Source organism: Giraffa tippelskirchi, chromosome 11, assembly GCF_054371585.1.
Source record: "Giraffa tippelskirchi isolate mGirTip1 chromosome 11, T2T-mGirTip1v1.2.pri, whole genome shotgun sequence".
NCBI classification, from domain to species: Eukaryota; Metazoa; Chordata; class Mammalia; order Artiodactyla; family Giraffidae; genus Giraffa; species Giraffa tippelskirchi.
The window spans coordinates 19,199,773-19,218,182 of record NC_137285.1 but is presented as its reverse complement, the minus strand read 5'-3'; the positions used below and the strand labels follow the sequence as shown (position 1 = coordinate 19,218,182).

At 43.0% G+C, this 18,410-nt stretch overlaps 1 protein-coding gene across 12 annotated transcripts in view; it reads left to right on the top strand.

Annotated features, from left to right (window-relative positions):
- Window positions 1-18,410, top strand: part of CLIP1 (CAP-Gly domain containing linker protein 1) — a 118,104-nt gene that overhangs the window by 78,392 nt on the left and 21,302 nt on the right. For 9 of the 12 annotated variants that reach the window (XR_014068526.1, XR_014068527.1, XM_081540147.1 and 6 more), the window contains 4 exons: window positions 1,860-4,127; window positions 5,242-5,358; window positions 7,434-7,540; window positions 12,704-12,824. Coding sequence is in view for 10 of the 12 variants with exons in the window: in XM_081540147.1 (XP_081396273.1) it covers window positions 1,860-4,127; window positions 5,242-5,358; window positions 7,434-7,540; window positions 12,704-12,824 (2,613 nt within the window). In the remaining 2 variants the exon portion in view is untranslated. The remainder of the gene's footprint in view (window positions 1-1,859; window positions 4,128-5,241; window positions 5,359-7,433; window positions 7,541-12,703; window positions 12,825-18,410) is intronic. The other 3 variants (XM_081540151.1, XM_081540150.1, XM_081540149.1) reach the window with 1 other exon arrangement.

Below are 18,410 nucleotides of genomic sequence, written 5' to 3'. Positions count from 1 at the left end.
TGCTATTTAAATTGCTCAAAGAAAAGTAAATTATTGTCTTTAATTGTTTTTAATGTGTCAGAGAAATGTTTATATGCATGTAGGAATTGAGTAGAATAAAATACAGAAGAATATATGTAGGACTTAAAACAGATCCCTGATACTGGGAATGACTGGGGGCAGAAGGAGAAGGGGGCGACAGAGAACGAGATGGTTGGATGGCATCACCAACTCAATGGACATGAGTTTGAGCAAGTTCCGGGAGATAGTGAAGGACAGGGAAGCCTGGCATGCTACAGTTCGTGGGGTAACCAAGAGTCAGACATGACTCAGCGACTGAACAACAACAAAACAGATCCCTTTTAAATTAAATGGAACACATCATAATATATGTCATGTGTGAAACTGAAAGATGCTCATTCATGTCCGATTTTTTTCCAACCCCATGCACTATACACTCCATGGAATTCTCCAGGCCAGAATACTGGAGTGGGTAGCCTTTCCCTTCTCCAGGGGATCTTCCCAACCCAGAGATCAAACCCAGGTCTCCTGCATTGCAGGCAGATTCTTTACCAGCTGAGCCACAAGGGAAGCTACATGCTGCCCATCAAGGCTTTCTCTTTTCCCTGTGAAATATCTCCAGTTTTATGAAACGTTTAACACTGGATATAATTTCTAGAATTTTGGACTTTGAGGCTCCCTTTATCTTGGTAGACACCAGTTTTTTAATGTTTCCCTTAAAACGCTGCAGCCTGACCAAACCACAGCATTCTAGAGGTTTGTGTAAAGCCCCATTAATTCTGTTTGTTGCTGTTTTCGTAAGGATCATTTGGTTAAAATGCCAGAATTGTTTCCCTTCCAAAGTAGTCTGAATATCCAATTTCTGTGAACCTCGGTGTTCGTCAGCAGCAAGGGCTCAGCAGACACTTTTGAGAGCTGATGAAACCTTCAGATGTTTTCCGCAGGAAAATTGATAGACACACTCAACCAGTTTTGGGTGAAATCTCAGGAAGTTCATGGAGCCCACGGTGCTCCCGTGTTCCCTAGTTTAAGAGCCAGCGAACTATGCCATGCTGTTCAGTACAGTAGACACTGGACACATGTGACCATTTAAATTTAAACTAGTTCAGGTTATAAATTCCCCTTCTCAGTCGCACACGCCACATGTGTGGCTAGTGGCTACCACAATGGACAGTGCAGTTCAAGTCCTTTTACATCATGGCAGAAAGTTCTGGACAGCACTGGTAGAGACACTGTGGTCAATTTATTTTATAAACCAATACATTTTTTTAAAAGCCCATTTATTTTGGTCATCAAAGCCTGGCAAATTAGTCTGCGTTTTTTGTAAGTTACATGTAACATTGGGACTAAGTCAGTCTCAAACCAGGTTCTTTAGTAAGTAAGAGTCTATAAGTTAGTTTGAAAGGCAACAGTTTATAACACGTCCTCCTTCTTCCCTTTTTTGGTTAAGATATACTCACTTTTTGTAGTTCTTTGGATTGTGTTTTTAAAAATTCTTCTATGAATCCCTCTTACGATAGAAATTACTGGATAATTGGGAACAGCAGGAAAAGAATCCCATGCCCTGTGTCAAACTACTGTTTGTTTCTTCTAGTTAACTGTCAGGAGTACTTCAGAGGTTGTTTCAAAGATGAACCAATAGAGTTATCAGCGTTTTGCAAAGCTACACTTGCTTTGCATTATCCTTTTATGGGCTCTGTTCATCTACTTTCTTTCCCCTGTTATCCAGATAGTTTCTATGACATTTATCGTAAACTTTTTTTTAACTTTTATGACTTAGGTTATGTTAAGTTACTGGGCTTGCATTTGTCTGCTTGATTTCATTTTGTTTCCATTCTTTCCATCTTTTGTCTCTGTAGTCGCTAACTTACTTATTAACATCAGCCAAAAGAGAAATTGAACTAATGTCAGAAGAGCTGAGGGGTCTGAAATCAGAGAAGCAGCTTCTTGCCCAGGAGGGGAATGCTTTAAAGTTAGAAAAAGATTCACTTCTGTCCAAACTTGTAGAGGTGGAGGCCAAAATAACTTTACTTCAGGAGGACCAAGAGAAGCTCTGGTCAGTAAATGAAACTCTTAATTTAGAAAAGGAGAAAGTCTGGGAAGAAAAGCAAGACGCTGAAAAGCTTTATCAGCAGGAACAACTGGATAAAGCAGCTTTGGCTGTGGAGAGAGAGAAATTACTGAAAGAGATCAACATTGCACAGGAGGAACTCTTGAAGATCAATACAGAAAACGAGTCTTTGCAGGCTTCTGAAGCAAGCTTGCAGGGGCTCACAGAGGAGCTGCAGTTCAGCAAAGATATTCTAATGGCTGAGTCTCAGAAGTATCGGGAAGAAAAAGATCGCCTGGAGAATCGTATCAAGAAGCTGGTCACTGAAAACCTCGCGTTGGCTAAAGATAAAGATGAAATTATTCAGAAGCTTCAGAGCTCCTACGAGGAGCTGGTCAAAGATCAGAAGAGCTTGGTGCAGGAGATCGAGGATCTCACAAGAGAGAAAAAGTCAACTTTGGAGAAACAGTCAGGTCTTGACAACATGTGTATAGCCCTAAAGGTCGAAAGAGATCGTCTTCTTCAGAGCAGCAAAGACCTGCAGTTCGAGAAGGACATGCTGCTTCAAGATCAGGAAAAGCTGAACGCCAGTCTGGAGACTGCCCTCCAGGTCAAACATCTGCTCAGCACGGAAGCTGGCGAGCTCCGCGCACAGCTGGAGGAGGCCAGCAAGGCCCTGAGGAAGGGTGAGCTGGAGATTCTGCAACTGCAGGCCACAAACACGAGCCTCACAAACCTGCTGGAAGAAATTAAGACCAGCCGGGAGATCACAGACTCTGAGTGCATCCAGCTTCTGCACGAAAAAGAGACCTTAACCTCGTCCGAGAGAAGGCTCCTGGCTGAGAAAGAAGAACTGCTAAATGAAAATCGGCTCATCACCGAAAAACTCAGCAAATACTCAGAAGATGCTGCCCACATTGAGATGAACCTGAATGAGAAGATCACATACCTCACTTCTGAGAAGGAGCTGGTTTGTCAGAAAATCACCAAGCTCAAAAAGCAGCAGGATAACCTCTTGAAAGAAAAATCGGTACTGGAGATGCGGCATGGGGATTTACTGGTGGAAAGAGAGAACTCCATGAAGGCCATGGAAGACCTTAAAAAGAAATATGATCAAGAGTCAGCCAACAGAAGAATCGTTGTGCACGAGAAGATGAAACTGCTTAGCAGTCTCGATGCTCTGAAGAAAGAGCTTCAAGAGAGAGAAAAGGAAAACCAAGAGCTCACGGCCACCAAGTGCGATCTCTCGCGGATGCTGAAAGAGGCCCAAAATGCCAAACAGATGCTAGAAAAAGAACACAGTGATGTACTGCAAGCCAAGGAGAGTTTGAATGCTGAACTCAAGGCCTGCTGTTCCGAAAAGAACATCTTGCTAAGGGACGGGTTGAATCTGCAAGAAGAATGTCAGAAGTTAAACGAGAAGATCCAGACCATGCACCAGTCCCTCATGCTGGAGAAAGAAGGCAGGACGCAGGACAAAGAGTCCTCCTTGTACGAGAGCAACAGACTCCACGGGAGGGTGGCGCTCCTGGAACAGGAGGTGGAGAAGCTAAGAACCTGCACCCAAGAGCTCCAGTCCGAAAACTACACGCTCATCCAAGACAAGACCAACTCGGAGCAGAAAGTGGCTGACATCATCAAGGAGAAGGAACTTCTGAGTGCAGAGACGGCGCGTCTGGCCGCCAACATAGAGACTCTGAAGAGTGACTTTGCTGCCTTGTCCAAGTCCAAGTTGGAACTGCAGGAGCTGCATGGATACCTCACCAAGATGCTGGATGACCTGCAGCTGAACCATGAGGTGACCCTGGCCGAGCAGGCCAAGGCAACACAGGACAACAGGAACCTCCTGGCCGAGAAAAGAGAAATGATGCTGAAAAAGGATGAGCTCCTGAAGGAGAAGGAGAAGCTGGCCGAAAACTACTTCCTCCTCCAGAAAGAGATCAGCCAGCTGGCCAAAACCAACAGCCACATCTCAGCCAACCTCCTGGAGTCTCAAAATGAAAACCGTATTTTGAGGAAAGACAAGAGCAAGCTCACTCTAAAAATCAGAGAGCTCGAGACTCTGCAGTCCTTTACGGTAAAGTGGGAGGTTCAGGAATTGGGCCCCTGGCCTTAACCCTGTTCACTAACCCTGTAGTGGCTGAGGGAACATGCCTTCATTTCCAAATAAGGAAATGCACCCCATTTAATCACTTGGTCAGATATCTCAAGCTGTTTGTCACCACCTGAAAGGGCAAGTGTTTACCAAATGTCTAATTGCTATCATCTCTCTCCATTAGAAAAGATTGCAAACTGTGAATAAAAAGGATAGATGTTTATTAATTTAGGGAGAATTTTTTAGAGAAAGGCAACCATAGTTCTTAAAGGCTTAAGGACAATGGTAAAATGGTCACATGTTAAAACATAGTATCTTCTCTGTGGCTTTAATTGTTTCACACAAGTTTCCTGGGAAGATATAAAGGCAGAATTCCCACAAGCTGGATTAGACCACATGAAATTGTAAGCAAATGCCTTAAAAGATTTTAATTCACTTCTGTGGTTTTTTTTTTTCAATACTGTATCAGCTAAGGATTTGTTTCCACATGTATATTATCTTTTTTATTCACAGCCATGCTTGTATTCATTGCCTATGGCTTGTCATAGATTTGGTCATTCAGTGCTTCTCATTAAACAGTTGAGCCTTAAACACTGTAACCACCCAAATAATTTCCATTTTTATTTGAAAAGTTGCCAACCAAAATTCCAAGTGATTTCAAAAGCCCTGAATTCAAGATAGCAAGAAGCGTATTTTAAACTTCTAACAGTAAATGTGGTTAAGAGAAAATTTGGCCACAGAAGGATGTAAGCCTTTCTTATCAGTGAACATTTCTCTCAAACATAAGTCAGAGTGATGGGCACCATTGTCAGTGGAACTCAGAACTTAGAAGGCGTAGGTTTATAGGGATCTGAAAATACATAAATTGCATATTTGAGTTTGGCTTGTTGAAAGATGGCGCAGAAAGTGTCTATAATTTTGTTCTGCTTGTTCATCTTGGTGTGTCTGTCTTGGCATGGGGTTGGTTACCGGCTCACCGTCTCTGTGTGATTCACTTCACCACACAGATCCTGAGTCTCGTGGCCTGAGCGTTAGTCACCCCCTCCCAGGTTGATAAGGGGTGCCCTCATTTCTCACACTGCTTTCTCACACTTAGGCTGCTCAAACTGCTGAAGACGCCATGCAGATAATGGAACAGATGACCAAAGAGAAGACCGAAACACTGGCCTCCTTGGAAGATTCCAAGCAAACTAATGAAAAACTGCAGAATGAAGTAATCAGATTTAAATGGCTTTTTGTACAAAGGACAGCCTATCGACTTCATGGAATTCTTGATCACTAACTCAGGATGGTTTAGTTACTTTTTTTTTTTTGAAGTGTGGCCTTACACAGGTTTGATCTATGTTAGTGGAGTCGAAAGTACACTGAGATGATGATCCTATGAAATAAAGTGGATTGCTTCATTACTTATTTAGTAAGATCAACCTTTAAAAAAGGAGGGGAAAACTCTGGTAGTGTGGGTTTCTGCAATAGTTGTTCACTGACACAACTACTGAGGGGAGGTACCAATGGCATTCTCTAGCTTTTGTGTTTTTTATCTTAAATCACGTGCATTTTTTTTTCCCTCCCAACTTTGAGCCACTGGATTCCATTCCTCAGCCCTGAGATTGACATAGGCCTTTTTCTTGGCCTATTTCAGTACTGCCTCTCTTTTATGTCATTTTGAATCAGTCACTTCTGGGTCTCAGACAGATTTGTGGCGTCAGGGTAATTTTGATTCTATCCAAAAGTAGCATTTCTCATCCTTGCACCTCTCTTTTGATTCCTGCCCGCCCCCCTCCCCACACCCCATACCAGCCCTTTCTTTCTTTGGAAAGCTGTTACATAAATCCAAAGCAGATTGCTTCGCCAAAATAGTTATGTGAAGTCCTGTAGAACTTCAGATGCTTTTTAAAGTGATAGTCAGGTGAGATGTTAAGAAGTTAAAGCCAGGGAAGATCCAGACAGGCACACTGAATAGCTGTTGTAAAGATCAGGCCTCCTCATGATAGCGGGGCAAGGATTGAAATCCATAAAGGCATAAACATTTTGAAATAATTAGAAGAGAAATAAAGCTTGACGTAGAAAAAAGTACATTTATGATTGAGTTGACAGTCCTAAGAAGACAAGACTTAAGCTGAAAACATAAACGCATTAAAAATCATAGACGGTAATCAATTGGAAGCTAAAGTAAATAAGAAGACTTTAAGGAATGTCCCTAACCTTTGAAGGTAGATTCAGGGAGAATCCTGTGTTTCTATAACTTACTCCTTGGTGTCTCGTTACAGCCAGAATACAGACTGGATGAATCATTTTCTGGTCCCATTGAACATTCCTTGAATCTGGAATGTTAGGGAGCGTTAAAAAGAAGATGGTGGTGTTAAAACTTGCAGGACACTTTCCAGGGCTCCTGACTTTCAGGGCTCCTGACTGGTAGCATGTGGTAGGACAGAACGACCTCTGGCTGAAGGAGATAACTATATGAGTCCTGGAAAGCCAGCATGATACCAGGAGCACACATTGTGTGATGGGTCACCCATGACAAGCTCCCCGGCCTTGGGGTCTGTGTACCTAGAACTCCAGCCACCTGCCAGAGCCGGAGGTTGGTCACGTCCCCACTAATTCCAGTAACATGTCTGCTTTTCCCACCAGAGGCCAGGCTGTAGGCTGGCCACGTCCCACGTTGGCAGGTGATGGGACTGAATGTGAGTGAGTGCTTTTCAGTCTCGCTATGTGGCCTTTCCCTTTTCAGACTGAAGTTCAGGTGAATAATTAAATCTTTCCCATCTACAAATATCCCAGTAATTTTTATAATGAGGACTATATAAATTTAAATTTGGCACTGACATTGAAAAATATCATATCCTAAATTACTAGTCTTGCAGGAAGAAAGGTGTTTTCATTACAAAGAATTAATCCTTGATGTCATGCCTTTGTAATTTATTTCTAATGTTTTTATTTTCTAATGAATGTTTTAAGATGCATCATACATGAATAGCAAGCTCAATGATAAATTTTGGGAATTGTATAAAAGTGAAAGAGACCTTTTGCTTTATGTTGCAATATAGTTTGACATTTTGGCCAGGTGTTAGACAGGGAATGTCTAACTTAACCTATGGGGGAGGTTGCAGTTTATAACAGACTTGATCATTTATAATATCTTCACCCAGGTGATCTTTTTGGTTTTTTGCAAAGGATTTTAATTTCACCTATCTGTCTAATGCACATTTTCATGAATGATTTGTCTATCCACTCGTGTGACTGGAAAATGAAATGATTTCATCAAGTTTTTTTCTCTTGATCTTTAAGTTGGATACACTTAAAGAAAACAACTTGAAAAACGTGGAAGAGCTGAACAAATCAAAAGAGCTTCTGACAGTAGAGAACCGAAAAATAGAAGAATTCAAGAAAGAAATGTAAGTTTACCTCTTACGAAAGAAATTATGGAACTTATTTAAAATTGCAAAAGTAGAAACAGTGCTAATTACTGTTTTCGAGTACTTGACAAGTGTATATAAAGTCAAAAGTAATAGTCTCCGTCCTGCCCCGGCTAAATGCCATTGCAAACCTTGAGAATTCACCCCTATAACCACTGTGAAGTTGGAACTATAGCTTAGTTACAGGATCAAAGTGAAATGTGTGCTAGCTGGTAAGTTACAACACTTGTAATTCAAATGTGACTTGATAAAACCTTTTGCAAATACAAGGGGAATTAGAGCTTTTTCAAGTAGTATGCTTATATATATGCGGAATCCAGAAAAACAGTAGATGAACCTATTTGCAAGGGCAGGAATAGAGATAGAATGGACACATGGACACAGAGGGAAGGGGAGCGTGGGACAAATTGGGAGATTGGGACTGACTTATATACACTACCATGTGTAAAACAGATAGCTAGTGGGAAGCTGCTGTATAGTACAGGGAGCTCAGCTTGGTGCTCTGTGATGACCCAGAGGGGTGGTGTGGGGGTGGGGTGGGAGGGAGGCTCAAAAGGAAGGGATATATGTATAAATCATACATATATGATTCACGTTGTTGTACAGCAGAAACTAATACAACATTATAAAACAACTATACCCCAATAATAACATTAAAAAAATAGTATGCTTATGTGGTAGCTAATCTCAACATTAGGAAACATCAGACCCTCTATTAATTAAGTCCTTAAAACTCTTTCAATAGGGAGTGGGGGAAAGCATGCACTTTGAAGATTATCAGATAGTCTTGATTTTAAGAGTAATCTAATCTTCTGGTGTGGACATTAAATGAGCAGAACTTTGAAAGCCTCTTTCTAATCCAAGTTTACTCATCAGTCTGCTACCTATATTTTAGGCAGACAGGCTGCCCATGTTTCCTTTGTCAATACCGCCTTTCGAGTTTGGTTCTTACAACCGCTGCAGATGGTTATTTATCTGACGCTGTGATAGTTACAGAGTAGATTTCATTTTGCTTATCTGTTCTGAGAACTACTCTGTATCAACTGTGTGAACCGAACATTTAAAGCCAATTAATCTGGTGAACATTTGAGTAAGCCCCTTCTGCTAGGTACAGTTGAGCTAGGAAGGATCCAAAAATGAATTGTATGTGGACTCTGCCCTTCAAGGGTTTGTATTATTTATTTCCAGTTCTGATCAAACAAATAGATGAGATTCAAACAGAAACAAAAGCATCAGTTCCAAACTCCTCTTTCCAAGTTGCCATCCTCAGTACTATTTGTTGATCAAGCTTGGGTTAAATTAGTATATTATCTCTAGTTCTTCTGCAAGTTCTTAAAATCCTCCTAGAAGAGGTCTCCTCTGGACAGCTCACAACACTGATGATGGATCCTTTCGTCAGTCTTAGTTTTAGTGATATTTCTCTAGACGGTATTTAAACAGCTCCCAATGGTTCCATTTACACCTGTGTGTATGTGTAGAGTTGTGGTGGTGGCCACCAAGAGAGGCTTGACTCTCCTGGTCTGCCAAGGCCAAACCGCACACACAGAAACAACTGTTGCTTTTTCTATGATGGGGAAAACAAATTCAAAGCTGTTTTAGAGAGGGGAGGTTCAGCTACCATTAAGGATCTCCCCCCACCCCGTGACACAGTAGCTCTGCCGGCCTGAGGGTCTGGAGCACTACATTGACTTCAGTTCATTTGTGTCATACAGGCAGCTGGTGAGGGAGGATCTGAGCGTCAGGAGAAGATTCCCTCACCAACCTCCCTCTGCCATAATCCCATCTCTGAGCTCCCTGGGCCGTACTAGGTAATGGAGGGGCAGGGCCAGAGCGGACGTATCACAGAGAGCCCCGGGGAGTCAGATAAAATTCCCCTGTCCTGCAGCACCATGCGAGAGTCTCTCATAAGGGTCATCACGCTGGTCTAGAGTTTGTGTGTCCCCGTCCTCACTCAAGTCTTTCTGTCCTGTCTCCCACCCCTAGTCAGCACGGGGTGGTCTCACTTCTGCCGAGAGAGAAGCTCACTCTGTGTGCCCTTCTCTGAAAGACCCCATTGAATAACAAAAGCTGAGCCTCGCACCCATAGGCCCAAGGGAGCAAAAGCCCATGAGCCACACTGCCACGCACCTCACCTGGGCCTGCCTTCCTCCCAGGGGCCAGGTTCTCATGTCTCTCCTCCCTGAGGGGAGAAGTTCAGGCGAGGAGGGGCTGCTACTGATAGTCTGCCCTTTTTCCTGGCTCACCAGGGCTACAAGAACCTTGCCTCGTGTCAGTAGCTTGGCACAGCATGGCAGGACTCAGAGCAGGACACAGGGGCAGCGGGAGACACAGCAGTGACGTTCGTGAGAAGCCGCGGGAGGGAGGTGTGAGGAGTGGGTTGAAAGCGCCCCCCCAAACACACCCCCAGTGACTCATTGTTCCCTGCCTGAGACTTGGCCACATTTCAGGGACCAGCTGATATAAATGTACTGTGTCATGAGAACAGTGCCGCTCAAAAAGAGACCAGCAGTCATTTTACTGTGCTCTGAGCTAGAGAAGGAGCAGCTCCTTGTGTTTTGTGGTTTACCACATACCTGGGAACTTCATGGCCGCTGGAGCTTTTCAGGTGTTTCTCATTACCTGCCAGGACTGGAGTTCTGGAGGAAAAGGGACACCTCTGCAAACCCAGGAGTTCTAATGGGAACCAGCTATAAGAATCTTGCCCTTCGCCCTGGAAACTCAGCCCTTGCAACTAAACATTCCTTTTCCTCTGTGCCATTTCCTAAACTGGTTTTAGGAAAACTCTTGATTTTGGCTAGCCAGGTCCTATTTTTAGTTGGAAAGAGAACAAAATTGTGTATCTCTGGTGTGTAATTTTTGGCTCTGAGGGAGAACGATGTAAGCCATCTAATTTTTGCCTTTAACTACTCACCTGGCTCAGTAGCAAAACTAGAATATACTAGGACTTCCCTGGTGGTCCAATGGCTAAGACTAGGCCCTCAATGCATGGGGCCCAGGTTCGATTCCTAGTCAAGGAACTAAATCCCACATGCCACAACTAAGACCTGGTGTAACCAAATAAATAAATAAATATTTTAAAAAACTAGAATATGTTTAGCATGGTAATTATTAAATGTATGATAGATTCCTCAGTAGAATGTTTGTAAGTCAATATCAAAAGTTTATTTTGTGTCTCAGTTTTAAAACTGTGAGTCTTCTTTTGTTTTGCAAGATATCGTTGTTTAAGGGAAAAAAGCAGCTTATAAAATTGTGAGAAATACATTTGTAGGTATCCTTAGAGTATGTCCAGGAGTTGGGCTGTTGGAGCCTCCTCCATCTATGAAATGTACATATCTCCTCTGGTCTAAAGAAAAGTTGAAAAGTTTTTCTATATTCAGATCACAACTGAGGTCTGTCTGCCAGTTTTACCTCTAGTTCTCTTGATTCTACAACTTACGTGGGGCAAATCTTTTCACTCCTCTGAGCTTCAATTTTGTCATCTTTAAAATATAAATAATAACATGAGCCTCCTTGGGCTTTGAGGATTAAATGAGAAAATGTAAATGAAATCATACTGTAGATTTTAAAACATTGAACATATATCATTTGTATAAATCTTAGGGCATCTTGTTATTTCCTGACTCCTTGTTTTAATTTTCCTTACTGGGGGCTCTTAATGGAAACCAAGGTTTTAAAATTTTTTAAAGGATGAAAACCTGTAAGAGAGAAAGAATAGTATCAGGAACTTAGCACTGACAGGCCACACAAGTGCTGAGACCAAATAGCCCCTAATGAAGGTTGTGACCACTTGGGAATAAAAGGTTTGGCTTATGATGATTTCATCATAAGTAAAATCCTCTAATTTATCAAGAGCTGATGGCCTTTAGCCAGAAGATGAACTTTACTTGTAGTGTGTGTGTGTGTGTGTGTGTGTGTGTGTGTGTTTTGTTGATCCATAATTGAAATCAAGTCTCCCAGCTTTTGAGTCTAAAATTCCTTCTTAGTTTTTCTTCACTTGCTAAATAAACATCTCTGTAAAATGCCAAATTTAATGTGCTAAGAGAATTTTCGTGTAGACATATTCCCCTGTATCTTCACAAGGTCAGCCCCATAGGTATGTTATAGGTGCATGGAGAATTAAAAATCAAGAAAACTGCAGGTACCAAGTACTGCCACCCATTAGACAATTGAGGTTAAAAATAGACGTGTTCATGCATCAGCAGATGGAATCATACCCAGATGACTTGATTCAGAATTCAGCCACGTATGACAGCTCACTAAATGGAGTGTGGCCAGCCCAGACTTAAAATTCATAATTGCATCAAAACCACCTTCTATGGTTTAAAACTAAAATCCAACAATCCAATAAACTATTTTGAATATCCACATGTAAAGGATAATTTGGGATGTATATTTGCAGTCAAGCTTAATAATCAGAAGATGTTTAACACATACATTTACCCTGCTCACATTTTATATGCTGATATTCATGATATGTATGGTCAGCAAGCTCTGTTTTCATTTGCTTCTTTTAATTACAAGTCAACAGTATGGAAAGAATACAATCAAAATTAAACACTTGTTCTGTAATTAGAAAACTGCATTTCCTTTAGGCATTTCACCTTTAGTTGTCCTGAAAATATACCCAGATTCACGGCAACACTTGATTCTGACAAATACTAGCAAATGGAACTATCAGCTTTACATTTCTTCCAAAAATAAAAAAGATTACAGATTTGTACAGTTAGAGCAGAATGCTGTGGCAGCAATGGAAATCTCTATCAATGTAGTGAATTTAATTTTCTAATGGAAACAAAGGGAATACTGGCCATTTCATCTGTCATTTATTTTAGAGAGTAACATTACTTTTTTGTGTGGGGAGTATTTAGAAGTGGGGTGAGTGTGGGTGGTGAGAGAGTAGATGTAGTGTTGATTAGGTTTGGAAAAAAAAAAAAAGTAATAATTGCGGGCAGCAGTCCTCCCCCTGAGAGGTTAAAGCCATTTGCCCCTCCTGCAGGTAGACAATACTGCCTCCTGTTATTACAGATCCTATCAGGCACGTGACCCAGATATATTTTCCCCAGTGCTGTGGAGCTGGTCGTCTCCCACAGTTTCCTTGCCTGTCTTGTTTCTATGGTAACCCCACACTCGCTGTCCTTGCAGAGAAACCCTAAAGCAGGCAGCAGCTCAGAAGTCCCAGCAGCTCTCAGCGCTGCAAGAAGAGAACGTGAAACTTAACGAGGAGCTGGGGAGGAGCAGGGACGAAGTCACCAGTCACCAAAAGGTCAGTGGGTGTCCGTCGGGGTGGGCACCTCTGGCCCTGCCAGGCCAGCATCCGCTGCTGCCTTGGGCAGGGCTTGCGGAGGCTCCTCGGAGACTGTGCTTGATGTGGTTGGGTCATTCCAGTGGGATCTCAAGTCACCTGTGTTTTATGTCCCCTAATTTTCAAGCATGCTGCTGTAGCACTTGGGTAGGAGTGAGTTGACAGGTCCTTTAAAAAAAAAAAAAACCACCAGGAACTTGCAAGCAAGGAGAAAATAAGATTTTTATCAGATGATCTTATGGCAAAAATGCATTTAAATGGAAAGGGACAGTGTCTTTTCCCTCCTGCCTTGGTTTCAGTTTTGGTTTTTTTCTCTAAGATTTTTTTTTTTTCTTTCATCAAAATTGATTTTAAGAAGAAGGTTCCAAGAATACAGATTTGGTGTGAAGGTTGGAAGCTGTTTTTAAATAGAACTCTGCTTTTCTTTAAAGTAAAAAACAATGTTTAAACAGCTCCTAAGGGAACTGTGTATACCTGTGCACTGATGCATTGGTTTATGAAATATGTGTTATACCTGGAATGAACTAGAAGCTGACCACAACCCACTTGTTTCCCTATTTAAATTATAAAGGTTTCTGACAAGTTCATTAAACAGTGAAGCAAAACTGATTTTAAAGAATGCCATATTCTTTTTTTTTTAAATTCTTGAATCAAAATGCTAGACTGTTAGCCACATCTGACCTCAGAGCAGAAGCTCAAAAAAATGACATTTTAAAGAGAATTTTACCACATGGTCATTATTCTTTGGTTTGCATGTCAAGGGGAAATTTTTTTCCCCCAAGCATACTTTGCAAACATTAATTCTCATTTGGATGGAGTATTCTGGAGTAATTTGTACTGACTGTCCATTGATGTGGCATCGTTTGTGGTGAAAGCACTCTTTGGAGAGTTGATTTCAGATTTGAAAGTCATTAGAGCTCTCCACAATGACCCTCCTTCTTAGGAGAAATGGCCCATCTCTCCAGACTCTGGGATGACAAGTGACGCTCTTGGTGATCATAGCTCACACTCAGTGGCTCTTACTTTCCTGTGGGACAGGCACAAATACCTGACAGCTGTCCTCCCTGTCTTCCCAGTAGTTCCCATGAGCTGGCACTGTCATCACTGCCATGTATTAAGGAGGAAACGGAAGCACCAGAAGGTAGTCACGTGCTCACCCTCATTCGCTGATAGTGTCGGAGACACGTGTCCGATTCTGATTTGGGTCAGGGAAAGAATCAGAGTGGGTTGACTTAAACGGGGTCACTGCACTCTGCTTTGGTCAGTATGTGAGAGAGCAGGGTTCATAAAAAACAGAAGCCCTTGGACCAGACGAGGTTCTTTTCTTCCTGGCTCAAACCAGCATGTGAAACACTGGGCACCTCTGACATCAGCGTGTCTGTAAGGACTTACAAGGGAAGGATCTCAGCCAAGTGCTGAGTCTGTCTGTCTCCTTTTATCTCATCTCACGGAACATCTTTGGCGGAGAGCGTGGATCCCACCAGTGGGAGGGACACACAGAGGTCAGCTTCTCGTCTTATGTTGTGACCTTGACTGGACCGTTGATTACATTTCTCACGTCTGTCACTCAGAACCGGCAAGACTTAAGAGTGACGCCTCATGGTTCCTCATGCAGAGGTTTTCAGGGCTTCTCTGCATCCACCAGCTCTTCCTCTTTTGCCTTGGGATTCAAATTTACCTTCCTTTTGAAAAGGTTTTGTGACTAAAAATTTGAAACTTGGAGACTTTGAAGAGTATTAGGAAACAGCACCTGCAAGAAGCAACCGGGGCAATGACTTCCGTTTAAACGGGGTGGTTTTGTCCTTTGTGTTTTACTCTGGAGAGAGAAGCAGGTGGCTGGGAACCAAACCATGATAGGCTGTGACGTGAGAGACGTCATGGTGAACCACTGAGCAAGACTGCAGATAACGCTTCACTTGACGTGCGTACATCCCAAAAGAGTGGAGAGAATCTCCTCATTGAAAATAACTTAGAAACAATCTTAGGCCAAAGAAGATTGATTCATTCATCGTCTCTTATCACTCTTACTGTATAATCTCCAAGAGTCCAGCGATCTAGACTCCAGCAGTCTACACAAGCTGCCTACTTGTGTAAAATCACAAATTTCCACTTTGTTGCTTGCTATAGTTGAGCCAAACTATTGATCAGCTTTTTTCAGAAATAGACTACAAAGTTGGGCAGAAACCCTACTTCAGAAAAAGGGCTGAGGCAGTGGGGGACTTCCCTGGTGGTCAGTGGTTAAGATTCCATGCTCCCAATGCAGGGGGCCTGGGTTCGATCCCTGGTCAGGGAACTAGATCCTGCATGCTGCAACTGAGACCTAGCGCAGCCAAATAAATTTTTTTTTAAAGGAATTTTAATTGTAGTACTGTAGGAATATCCAGCGTTTCATGCTAAAGTGCAGACAGTGAAGACTGAATGTGGGACCGATAAACACTGACCTGGACCTGATTTCCTTCCTGTTCCCTTTGCTCAGTGGCGTACCCCAATTCGCTGACTGTGTTTCAGTCTCTGAGCAGATTGCTCTGCCACTGTTTCATAGAATCATCATACCTGCAATAGTGAGGTTACATTGCAGGAAGGAAGCTGAGGCTCAAACATGAAGCAATTCACCAAGGACACACAGCCAGGCAGCAGAGGAGCCAAGATCAGAACTCATGAGTGACTAACTCATAAATCTGTTGGCCTGCTACTCTCCTTTGCTAAGAATAAAACTTATTTCTGCATACTTCATCATTAAGTGTTAAGATTAAAAGGAAAAAAGAAAAACCCTCTGAGCTAGGAATGGAGTAGGTGGGGTCAAGCAGTACTATAAAAATGCGCTTTCAATCCTACCATTGCTTTTTTTTTTCTGCCTCAAATACTTATTTTCCTTAGAAAACCCAAGGGATCCCAGAATGCATTCTGCATCTTAAGGCTCTCGCTGGGAATATTGGCCAAGGGTTTTGATTTCCTCAAGAAGCCCTTCGTGAAGAGAACTGTTTCATTTCCTGTGTGTTATTTGGAATAAGATGATTTGTTGGAATAAAGGAATCCCTGCCTCCCTGTGACAGTGGTTTTGTAGAACGTCCTGTCCTTTTATCGTCTTAAAAGCTGATGTAGGAAGCTCTGAAATGACGAGGGCTAACAGAGACCAGGACGGGCTGATGGAAGGTAGAGACATGATCCACTCTGTGCTTCATTAGAACCCACATCTGCCTTATTGACACGTGGGCGCCACGTCCCCCCCGCCGGAAGAAGTGTTGGAACAGTTGGCGGGCTCACCTGCTCTGGCTTGTAGCCCTTGAGAACCCAGCTGACCAGGCTAGAAGCAGAACCCACATGTGCGCATTCTGTGTGGTCTGCTCCATCAGACATTGTCCCTTCCAGTGAAAAATGGGTCTCTAAGTCTCCTTTCCCAAGCAGGATTTTCATTTTAAGAGAGGAGGAGAGTGATAGCCAAGATCAGTTAGGGTTGTGAGAGGCGGAAGTGTTGGTGTTAGCTGGCATCACCTGTGACAGAAATCCTTATAAAATGTTACAGAGCGCCTCCTCTTTTCAAAGAGGCTATGTTAGATTGAACATATGGAATTGCTATTGTTTTGCATATGACTCAGCCGACTAGGTAACGTAATTTATCCTTTCTTATGACGGATGGTTTTGAGGATTGTCATTATAATGGCTGTGGACGGTTTGCTGTCACATTGGTTCCCGCCTGATGGCCGACTGGTTTCATGCTGCTTCGGGTTTTGGGTGTGTGCGTGTATTCAAATACACACTGCATAAATGTACTGTTTTAACCAGTTTACAGTGTGCAACTCAGTTGCACTTAGCTCATTCACAGCGCTGTGTGACCATCACCTCTATCTAGAACATCTTCATGACTTCCCCCCCTCCAAAGAAAACTCCACGTAAGCAGCCATTCACCATTCCTCCATCCTCCCAGCCCTGCCAACCACTAATCCATTTTTAATCCCTATGCATTTGCTTCTTCTGGACAGTTCACATAAGTGGCAATAGACAGTACGTGTCCATTTGCATCTGGCTTCTTTCACTGAGCATAGCGTTGAGGCGCATCCATGCTGTAGCCTGTGTCAGAACTTCATTTCTTTTCGTGGCCGAGTTGTATTTTACTTAAGGGATAGACTGCATTTGTTTGTCTGCTTCAGGTGTCTTAGGCTCCTTCTCCGTACAGACTGCCTCGCATCCCTCCTGAAGTCTCCATCCGTGACAGGAGCTGCTACCTCTCGTCGCCCCTTCGGGGCTTCTGCAGGTTGGGAAAGCCTCTTCGTTTTCCTAAAAGCAGTGCTCAGCCTAGCCACACTGTTGACACTCGCAGCCCTGTCTTCTCCTCATCTTTACTTCCAAACTTTGAATAGTCTGTTTTCTGCCCTATTTCTCACCTCCCCCTCTTTTTCCCCGCCCCCTCCAGTCTGCTTCCTGCCGTTCCCAGTGCACTCTGGCGTGAACGATGGCTTCCCTGTGGTGTCTGCACACTCGGATGGCTCCTTCCACCCTCTGTGGACGTTCTGACTCTCCTCCTTCAGCTTCCTCCACACCGTTTGCTCATGTTTCTCTTGCATCTCCCACCACACCACATCACTTGCTATTTGTGTGTCTGCTTTTCCACGTCCTCTTCCTTGTCCCCCACTCGGTACAGTTGGCCTCACTGTTGGTCGTCACCTCTCCTCTCCAGGTGGCCGCTGCCTTCCCTAGTTTAGGTCACAGTCTCCTTCTTGGCTCTCTGTGTGTGACACTCGGAACTCAGGCCCTCTCCCCACCCAGCGCTGAGACAGTAGGACTCCTACAGCAAGACATGCAGGTTGAGTGGATGAAGGAGTGAACGGGTGATGAAATAAGTTCCTCCTTTTCAGCCAGGCCCTTCGGTCCTGTTTTGCAGAATAAGATGCAGAGACTGTGAGACTTGCCCCTTCCACTTTTCTCACATGAGTCCACTCACTTCCAGTCTCCTGACTTTGTTGCAGAGAGTTGATGGTTGCCAAAATCCAACCACAACATAAGCAGGCTATGCACCCTGTGTGGATGGTAGATTTGTACGGTGAATTCAGGCAGGGTCACGTGGTTTCAGGATTAAGAAAACCATGCAGTGCATTATTTCTTTTCATAGAGAAAATACTGAAAATAATGCGAGTGATGTGAGTTCTTCTATAGAGGCAGTCACCTTAGGGAGTCAGTTTCGGAATGTCTGATTTATCATTCCCAAACTGCCCTTGTTTTCTCCCCCGGGAGGGCTGCAGAGACACTGAACTGTCACTATGGGAACAGTGCTGATTTTTTCCCCCTGGTTATTCGCAAAATGAGGTCACAGTTGGCTTATGGAAACTGGACAGATATTAGATGACTCAGTAATGGTGTTTCATCAACAGTTCTTCCTCACAGAGGATATAACAGATGCAGTAAACAAAAGACTTGGGGTTATCATCTCAATTGATCCATGAATAATTACCTGCCTTTTACATAAGCCTGCATTCCCAGACCTGAATGTTTAGAAAGGAAGCACTATTTTTAGCTTGTCATGTTTCATTTTGGAAAAGTAGTGATCATTGG